Source organism: Capricornis sumatraensis, chromosome 3 (assembly GCF_032405125.1).
Source record: "Capricornis sumatraensis isolate serow.1 chromosome 3, serow.2, whole genome shotgun sequence".
NCBI lineage: Eukaryota > Metazoa > Chordata > Mammalia > Artiodactyla > Bovidae > Capricornis > Capricornis sumatraensis.
Genome location: NC_091071.1, coordinates 42,049,471 through 42,058,607, shown reverse-complemented (window position 1 = coordinate 42,058,607; position 9,137 = coordinate 42,049,471). Strand labels below are relative to the sequence as shown.

Below are 9,137 nucleotides of genomic sequence, written 5' to 3'. Positions count from 1 at the left end.
GTCTGGAGGGTGGGCGTCCAGGACCCAAACTGGCTGACCAGCTGTGGGGGGCGTCCCGCATAGCCTCCAGGTGTGTCTCGGGTTTGCAACCCTGCCCTGCTCACCCAGAACAGGGCAGGGGCCTGGCCTGTGGGTGCACTTCTCCCTCTGGGACAGGCGGGGGGTCCCCCAGGCACCCAGCAGGAGCAACCCAGGCAGGAGCTTCAGTGAGATGCAGGTCTGGGCACAAAGCAATGGGGCCGTGTGGGGAATCCTACAGGAATTTACTAAAAGCGTTTACATGACGAGGCTGCTTCCAAAACCAGCTCTGCTTCTTGCAAAAGCCTTGGACGTGGTAACGAGGCCAGAGTTGAAGGAATGCATCCCTTGTCCCTGTGAGAAGCCACAGAGCCCCCGAGGCCCAGAGCAGGGCCCACACCGCAGAGAGAGGAGCCTGCTCCAGGCAGCGAGCAGCCTGCAGGCCTCAGGACAGTGTGCCGGCAGCCAGGGCTCAGGGCCAAGAGACAGCCTCCTCCGTGCACCCGGGCCTGTGAGTGAAGCCGCTGTGCCGGTGGCCACTGCACTCCCAGGGGCTGTGGCCGGTATTGTGCTCCCCACAGGGGTGCCTTCAGGCACAGCTGGCCCTGGAGACCTGGTTCAGCACCACCCGGCCCCCCGGAGAACTCTGGCGTCCGTGTGCCGCCAGAGCACAAGATTCTCACCGGGTCTCCCCCCGAAGCCCAAACCCCATCTGCAGCCTGAGCTCTGCCCAAGGCCTGTGGACTCCGCATACGGGACCCTGAACCCACAGCCTCTGACGCCCAAACTGCCCACTGCTCACTTCCTCATCAGCGATCGCAGCCTCCACGCCACACGCACACGCACCACCACTGGGACCACAGCAGCGAGGGTTCAGAGGGAGGGCCCGGAGGCCTTTATTTCTGTGCCGGAGGCGGGAGGGTGTGGGCTGCCCTGAGGGCGGTGGCGCTGCCCCTCCAAGGAGCCCGGGTGTCTTTCCCCAAAAGCTCTGCCGCCCTGGCCATGAACCAGGCCCGGCTGTCAGAGATCAGTGATGCTGGAGCTGTGTCTGTGTCTCTGGAGGCCGGGAGGCCACGGCCCAGCGGGAGAGCAGGTCCCCTGCAGGCTGGCGCCCCCTGCTGGCGATCACCTGACAGCGCCCGAGTCTCTGGCCGGGTGGGCGCCAGCACAAGACACCGGGACCTGCCATCCCATCTCAGCGCAGGGCACCCCTGCCCTGGGAATCAGCCCCCCAGGGAGGGTGTGACAAGGGAACAGGAGCTGCTGCAAGGCAGGATGCTCAGGGCCTGCGGGATTGCCTGTGCGCCGGGTCTCAGCAGCTGCCAGGGCCCCAGGTGAGAGCAGCTGATGAAGGCCAGATGGCGCCCCCTCCCCCAGGGCCCCCTAGGTCTCCCCATCACCATCCCCACCCACGGGCTCCCCAGAGGCTGAGGCAGGACGGAGAGCAGGGCTGGGGCCGGAGTGCCGGGGCTTCCGCATGAACGGGAACACCCTACGGGCAAGAAGGGGCCTGAGAGCTTGGCCACTGACCCCCCACCTGTCGCCCCGGGCACCGCCTGGCTCACCGCCGCTTGGTCTCCGGGGGCACCACAGCCTCCGCCAGCAGGTCTCTGTACAAGTCTGACTTCAAGAAGCGCGGGTAGGAGTCCTGTGAGAGACAGCATCTCGCCCTGAGCCCTTCCTCCTCCTGCTCAACCAGCACGGCCAGGCCTCAGACAGGGCCCCCCCAGACCAGCTCAGACTCAGGGAGACCGGCCCCCATCGGGGCAGGAACCTCCAGCGACAGGGACCCGTGTCCCTGGTTCTCTAGGACCCTCAGAGAGGGTGAAGGCGTGGGCCAGGATGACAGGATTCAGTAACAAGGGACAGGAGCCTATGAACCCAGCTGCTTATGTTTTAAAAAGAAAAATAAATACACATTTATATTGTTAACTTCAGGTGGAGGAACAGGGATATAAACAAGATTCAGTGGAAAGTACTTTGCTTTGTAGGTTAGATTCTGAAGCAGTGCGGATGTTTCACGTGATTATAAAATAAACAGGTGATTTAACAAACATTGAAAGTGAAGTGGGGACAGGGGAAGCTGGGTGTCAAGTGGGTGACATCACCCTCACTACATGTAACCAAGCATCCGAGAGGCTACAGCCAAAGGACCAAGAAAAAAACACAGCAAGCGACTTTCAGTGACTTTGAGTGGTAGTGCCATGATCCTCGGTTTAGCTGCTGAGTGAATTGAATCTAGAGGAAAAGTTGGGTGATTATAACAGTACCACTGAGAACCCAGATTTTCAGAAGGCGAGTGAGGAGAAAGAGGTTAAGGGAACGCTATAATCATGATTCCAAATTAGAAGCTTCAGAATGAACTCCTGCTGTTTTATTTAAAACACACCCTGATTCCACTGTAAGGCCTGGTAACCATGACTACCCCTGACGCTACAGACCAGTCTGGTTTGCAGGTCAAGGCTTCCAAACGCCACTACAGGGGGAAGGCCGAGGCCTCGGGGAACTGCTGGCTTTGGAGCAGGATGACCTCATAGAAAGGAAGGAAGCACCACAGGTTTCAGACACATCACAGGACTCGAGAGCAGCCAGCCGAGAGGGGGTTTCTGCACCTCCCGTGAGATGAGGGGGCCAAAACCCATCCCATACAGTGAAAATGTGAACGGACAATGGCAATAAAAACATCCCGACATCACCAACTGCCCTCAGCAGATACCACGGCTCCAACTGCCTATTCTGAAAAGTGGTAGAGGAGGAACCAAGTCTATCTCTCCGTCCTGTCTCTCCTCTACGATCGTACCGCTGGGCCAACAACGCACAGAGAGGAGGCAGTGGTGTGTGAGGCCTGGGTGGAGCTGTCAAGGTGGGGCTTTGCCATGAGAAGAGACGGCTGGCCCTGCGTCCCTCCCGAGCGGAGAACACGCAGCCACCACCTGTGCAGCAGCAATAAAGACCCAGCACAGTGAAAAATACAAATAAATTTAAGATCCCATGTGCCACAACTGGAGACGCTGCTTGCTGTAGCTAAGACCCGGTGCAGTCAAATAAATAAATAAAAATAGAAAATATTTTAAAAATACATAAAAAGGGGACGTCCCTGGTGGTCCCGTGGCTAAGACTCAGCTCCCAGTGCAGGGGGCCCAGGTTCGATCCCTGGTCAGGGAGCTAGATCCCACATGCTACAACTAAGACCCAGAGCAGCCAAGTAAATAAATAAAATTTAAAAAATACAAAAAAAGTAAATAAAGAATACCGTTGGTGTTTGGGAAGTGATGCTGGCCTCTGTGGCCACATTGAAAGGAATTAGAGGTGGGCATGTCCTTTAAGGGAACTTCCTACAGATAGGGAATCTGGAAATGGCTTTCAAGTCAAGGAGGGCAGTGGGCAGGAGGGGCGGTGAGTCTGGACAGGCCTGGGCTGCAGTCTGACCCCAGCTCCCGGGGGGTGGGGACACCCACCTTCTTCATTAGCAGGTAGATGTGCCGCTGGGCGTCGTCTAGCACGTGGCGGTGGGGCTGGGTCAGGCCCGCCAGCGTCTGCTCCATCGTCCGGCTGTCGATGTTGACCCAGCGGGCTGCGCCGGGGGCCAGGAACTGCCTGCATGGGGCGCAGGGAGCCTGGTGGATCAGGCCCGCAGGGCTGCCCACGGCCACCACCCCAGCCCGTGGCACTCACTGGTACACCGCGTCCACTAGGGCGGGGACCTGGGCCTGGCCTCCGTGGCGCAGCTCCTCACAGGCCTCCCAGAAGCTGAGGTTCTCGGCTGGGGGTCCAGGCACCAAGTCAGGCCCACCACGGGCTGCTGGGCATCTGAGGTCGGGGCTCGAGCGGGCAGCACGGTGGGGGCTTCTCACCACTGAACTCTTTCCCGAGAAAGTCCATAAAGTGGGCCCGTCCCACGGGGTCTTCCAGGAGCTCCCGGAAGCTGAAGGCCCACTGCTCCACGCGCAGCCTGGTGGGCGCAGCTGCGCTGGTGGAGGGCGGGGGGGTCAAAAGCGTGAGGAATGGGGTGGGCCTGCCTGCACCCCTGGCCCACCTGCTCACCTGGGTGCGTTCATGGCCCAGTAGGCATCGTCATCTGTGACCCAGGGGTTGCTGGGCAGGCACCCTGACATGATGGGGTCATGCGGCCCATGCTGGCTGCTAAACTTCAGGTACCTGGGGGTGGGGCGGTGCCAGGGCTGCTGCAGGGGGACTGTGGGGACCAGGGCACAGGGGGAAGTGTCTGGGCTTGGGGTGCCAGCCGCCATCCCCATCCCACTCACGCCTCGAGGCAGGTGGAAGACTTCACCCGGGCTCGGCCCAGCGCCCTGCGTAAGCACTCGACCTAGGACAGGAGGCCTGTGAGGGGGGCCAGGCCTGGGAGCCGCCAGCCCCCCGCCCTCTCCTCCCCCCACCTACCTCCCGCCTGTAGAAATCCACGGTCTCGGTCTGCAAGGGGCCAGTGGGCTGCCGTTAGAATGCAGGCCCCTCTGGGGCCTGATGTCCCACCCCTGCCCTGCCCCTCAGATCCCCTGCCTCTATTGCAGGGTCTGACTTTTCAGGAAGCTCCCTGGGGCCCCAAGTCTGGAGGTTCCGGGGTGTTGACCAAGCCCTTGGATGCTCAGAGCTGCCTGAGGTTCCTCAACCATCACTACTTCCTGCTTAAACATACCACAGGGAGGGGGGAGGCATGGCACCCCCAGGACACCTGGGATGCCGACCTTCCCTCTCAGCTGACTCTGATGGAAGTGATAAAACCGGGACCACAAAGCATGATTCTTAAGTCGGGAAGACCAGAAGAACCTGCCCTGTTGTGGGTGTTATGGGATCTGACTGAGGACTCAACAGTGACCAAGTTCAGATGTGTGTCCTGGGCCAGTCATACTCTGGAGAGTGTGGTTCTTTCTGCCTGGATCCCTTGGGCCCCTATCCCTGCCCACCCCCCCAAGGCCCTGCAGACTCTGATGCTGCCCTGGCTGGGGGAAGCCCCGCAACCATGGGGCCCGCTCCACTCACTTGCACCCAGGGCAGCAGGTGGGAGGCAAGAGAGAACAAGTTAGCAGGGGGCTGGGGTGGGGGCAGCAAGGCAAAGAGCAGAGCAGCCGAAGTGACCAAATGCCAGGACGCCGGGACCAGCTGACTGACAGGTGGGTGGGCAGTCCACAGCAGGCCCCCTGCGGTGAGCGGGCGGGGGAGGTGGGGGCACTCGGGGTGGGGTGGGGGGCGGGGGGGGCAAGCCCGCAGGGCCCTCACCATCGGTGCTCGCCCGGCCATGCAGGGGCCCCGTCCTGGCCCCTGCTCCAGGACACTGGGGGCCCCCGGCTGCAGAGACAAGAGGAAGTGGGGGCACAGCTCGGGTGGACTACGGAGACCCTCCTGACCCCCGATACTGAAGCTCCGATCGTGTCACCCCCACCGAGGAAATGTGCTCAGAGGAGCCTGGGCCCCGTCTCCTGTCTGCCCGCCCAGCCCACCCCGTCTCCTCTTCAGCCCTGACCCAGCTCCTCCAGTGCAGCTCACGATCTGCCCCAGGCCTCTCGTCCTTCCTCGCCTGGGCCAAGCTCACCCCAGGCTCTGGGCTGCTCAGACTGGAACCCCGGGCGGCCCTGCTGAGGCCACACCTGCCCGCGCCACCTCCCTGCCCTGAGTCCAGGACCCCCAGGTGGAGGGTTAGGGGTCATCTTCCCGGAGACGCCAGCCACACCTGATGGAGTCATCACGCCCCCAGTGCCTGCTCCCGCAGGGACGTCCCCCAGCGCACCTACTGTGGTCGGCTGGCACTGCCCGCATAGCAGATGGCCGCCGGGCTCTCCAGCGGGGCCTCAACCCACCTTGCAGGCCCCAGGCCAGCACCTCAGGAGCCTCTGGCCTGCAACCTCAGCCCCTCACACTGCAGTGAAACCTAGCTCCCACTTGCCCCCCAGAGCCTTCAGGTGACCCCACCCCTACCCCCAAGGGCCTAAGGTGCACCCACTCGCCCCGCCCCCCAAGGGCTTCGGGTGCCCCCCTCACCCCCCCAGGGCGGTGTTGTCCTCCATCAGATTCCTTAGACCCAGAGAGAAGCAGGTGGGCCCTGGTCTTTGGGCAGGGGCAGCTCAGGCCTGGCCTTGTGACTTCTGGGTTGTGACGTCACAGAAAGAGAACTTCCTATCACCCAACAGAACCCCTAAAAGCATGTCCTTCCCAGGGGTCAGAAAGGAGGTCCTGCTCAGTGAGCACGTGAGGCAGTACACTGGGCAGGACCCCATGGCTGTGCAAGAACCTCCCCCCAGGGGCTCACCGGGGGCCTGTTCACCAGCCAATATGTCTGCTCCTGGCACGCAATGACCAGCCTGTCCCCCTTCCTGCGCTGCTTAGCTGCCCTGGTGGGGGTGGACGAAGATGGAGGGACACCACGTCCACGCCAGCAGCCCCACCCTCAGGCCAAGGCCTGGACGGTCCCGTGCGGGAGGGGCGGGGGTGAGCCGGAAGGCCTCACCGAAGCTGCTCCCGGGCTTGCATCATCACCAGGTCCCATGCGTGGCTGATCCTCCTGCGAAGCTGGTGGTACTGCTCCTGGGCAGGGTCAAGGTCTCCAGTGGGACCCTCCCTCCTGCGCCCAGCTCTGGGGCGCAGACGCCCACCTCCCCTTGAGTTACCCCACGTGCTCCAGGGCCTCAAGTGGGGACTGGCATCTCCAGGCCGGGTTCAGCCTGAGAAGGGAAGGATGCCCACCTTCTCGTGGTCCACCAGGGTGCCCTGCTTTCGGATGTTCTTCTTGGCCAGGTAGATGGCTGGAAGGGCAGGCACGGATTGCAGTGGAGCGTCGGCTCCCCTCCCCTGCAGCCTCACACCCGAGGCCACCAGACCAAGGCTTCACCCGGGCTGGCCCACCCCTCCTCGCTCACCATAGTCCAGCTCGGCGGCTGGCCACAGGGTGCTCGTCCAGAAATAGGGGGTCTGGCAAGGGGCAGGAACAAAGGTTTCTGGGACTTTCTGGGCCTTCCCCACCCCGAGAGTTTGTCCCCACCCTCTCAGCTCCCTTGGGAAGAGACTGGGCCGGCTTGGGGGGCATCTGTCGACTACCCCCAGGCTCAGCGGACCACCTGCCATTCCCTGACTCCTGCCCAGGACCCTGACGCAGTTGCAGTTCTGGGGTCTGGGACTGAGGGCAGGCCCTGCCGGGGTCCCTGGTGTGGCCAGAAGGGGGGCCCCATCACGACTGAGGACACGCACTGAGATGCAGCGCTGCTTTCTTCAAGGCCCTGAGGGTGGGGCGGGGGTTGTTCAGGACCCAGGTAAGCTGGCGGGGTCCTCTGCAAGGACTACCCCTTAGGGGGCCCTGCTTAATGTTCCTCCTCTTGACCTGGCCTTTCTGTCATGGGGACACTTCCAGTCCAGGCCTTTCGTGGAGTGGCCAGCGGACCACCAGGCCTATAGTCCTGCTCCAACCTCAGCCCCGCCCCTCCCTGGAGTCCCCGACGTGGGGGGGGGGGTGCAGCCACGGGGGCGCCGCACCTGCTCCCAGTCCAGGCTGACCTGGAATCTATAGGGCGTCTCATCCGGCCGGAGCTCGAGGCGGCGGGGGTCGCGCAGGGGGTAGAGGTAGCCATGCTGCACGAGGAGGCTGCCCAGATGCAGGGCCTCTGCGAAGCCAGGCGGTGAATTCTCAGGGACGGGAGGAGCCCCCGGGCTTGGCCCCGGCCCCAGGGCCGCGTGGGGCGCAGGAAGAACGCCGGCGGCCCCTTACCGTCCTCCGCGATGGAGTACTTCTGGATCAGCCACTCCACGATGTCGCTGCCTGCGCGGCAGACGCGGGGTGAGCCGAGGCCTCGGCGGGCACCCGCCCCCGCCCCCGCCCGCAGCGGCCTCACCGTTCGCCGCGTGCGGGATGACGGTGACGAGCAGGCGCTGGCTCCGCATCCTCACGCCCTGGTCGGGGTCCTGCATGGTCACGACCATCCGCTCCATCTGCGTGGAGGAGGTTGAGGGGCTACGGCGGCCGGCCTGCCCCACCCCCAGATCCCGATTCCCAGGAACCGGCGGGACGCGCCGGATCAGTGTGCCGGGAGATTAACGCGCACTGATGCGATTTCAGGCCGCGGCGGAGAGCGGAGGCGCGGGGCCGCGGGGGTTGAGGGGCGCGGGCGAGGGGCGACCCCAGCCCCAGGGTCTCCGTCGCCTCACCCCACTCGCACAGGGCCATCGCCCCTGACCCGCGGCCACACTCGCGCGCTCGCGTAGCGGCCACACTCGCGCGCACCCGCACTCACTGCTCTCCGGCCCCTCCCGGCCTCGCGTGCCAGGAAATCGGGGGGCAGCCGGGACCCCGGCACCCACCTTGCTCAGATGCGGCCTCTGCACGAGGGGGTGCCCGCCAAGGGGCGCGGAGCCGGCGGCCATAGCAAAGGCAGGCCGGGCGCGGCGAGGATGTCCGCGCGCCCCGCCCCGCTCCGGCCGCCTCCCCGCCCCGCCCGCGTGTTCGCCCGCAGCGGCCTCGAGGTCTGGGGCTGGGGGGCGCGCGGGCCTCAGAGCATCCGCCTCACGACAGGCTCCCCTCATGACACGAGAAACCGATGTCCGTGGGGACTTGCGTGGCCCTTCGAGGGGGGCTTGGCCCCACCCGGACTGCATGGGGGATGAGAGAACCGGGCTCAGCTGGGAGGAGGTTCAGAGATGGGCGAGGACTCGGGGAAAGGCTGGGGCGCAGACCCAGGAGAGGACTCTGGGAGGGGGAAGGCGGCCTAGGTGGGGGACTGCTGCGACCCCTCCTCCATACCTGCTGGGTGCCCGGAGGTCAGCCATGCGGGGGCTCTGGGGTCTGGGTGAGGGATCGAACAGCCCGCAGGGAGTGTCCCTGCAGTTGTGAACCTGTGCCTGAACCCCGCGGTGCTCCCGGGTTGGGGGGACACTGCTATGTAGGGGTGCGAGTGGGGGTCCTTGAGGCTTGGGGAAGACTGCCGGCAGCACCCGTCCCCTCAGCTGCACAGGGGCCTGAGGGGGCTTTGGAGAGCAGAGACCCCACCCAGGTGACCTGAGGCTGTGGGAGACTGTGGGGTGGGGCTTTACTGGCAGAGGGATCTCAGCACCTGCTCCCGGAGGTTCATGGCGTTCTCTGGGCTGAGGGCCCAGCCTGGCCATTTCTCTCCCTCCTCCAG

At 64.1% G+C, this 9,137-nt stretch overlaps 1 protein-coding gene across 3 annotated transcripts; it reads right to left on the bottom strand.

The window, feature by feature from the left end:
• Positions 1-1,401: 1,401 nt before the first annotated feature.
• On the bottom strand, positions 1,402-8,382 carry RGS11 (regulator of G protein signaling 11). Of its 3 annotated transcripts, XM_068968320.1 has the most exons (17): positions 8,320-8,382; positions 7,854-7,950; positions 7,730-7,780; positions 7,519-7,625; positions 6,888-6,939; positions 6,715-6,773; positions 6,479-6,555; positions 6,281-6,362; positions 5,254-5,322; positions 4,420-4,449; positions 4,284-4,345; positions 4,063-4,176; positions 3,873-3,988; positions 3,694-3,781; positions 3,477-3,615; positions 1,584-1,666; positions 1,402-1,510 (listed from the first exon to the last, which is right to left on the bottom strand). In XM_068968320.1, exons 1-17 carry the CDS (start codon positions 8,380-8,382, stop codon positions 1,402-1,404), a joined length of 1,398 nt encoding a protein of 465 aa, XP_068824421.1. The 3 variants fall into 3 exon arrangements, with proteins under 3 accessions (XP_068824421.1, XP_068824422.1, XP_068824423.1); XM_068968321.1 differs by lacking the exon at positions 6,888-6,939 and having other exon boundaries at positions 6,715-6,776; positions 7,503-7,625; XM_068968322.1 differs by lacking the exons at positions 5,254-5,322; positions 6,715-6,773; positions 6,888-6,939; ... (2 more) ...; positions 7,854-7,950; positions 8,320-8,382 and having other exon boundaries at positions 6,479-6,501.
• Between the last annotated feature and the right edge of the window lie 755 nt (positions 8,383-9,137).

Bases quoted from the DNA above. Each gene is read 5' to 3' on its own strand.
- RGS11 (XM_068968320.1), bottom strand. From the start codon at position 8,382: ATGGCCGCCGGCTCCGCGCCCCTTGGCGGGCACCCCCTCGTGCAGAGG. The intron at 6,363-6,478 runs GTGAGGCCTTCC...CACCCCCACCAG, and splicing joins CAAGCCCGGGAGCAGCTTCG to GGCAGCTAAGCAGCGCAGGA. The intron at 4,177-4,283 runs GTGAGTGGGATG...CCCCACCCCCAG, and splicing joins TCTTCCACCTGCCTCGAGGC to GTACCTGAAGTTTAGCAGCC.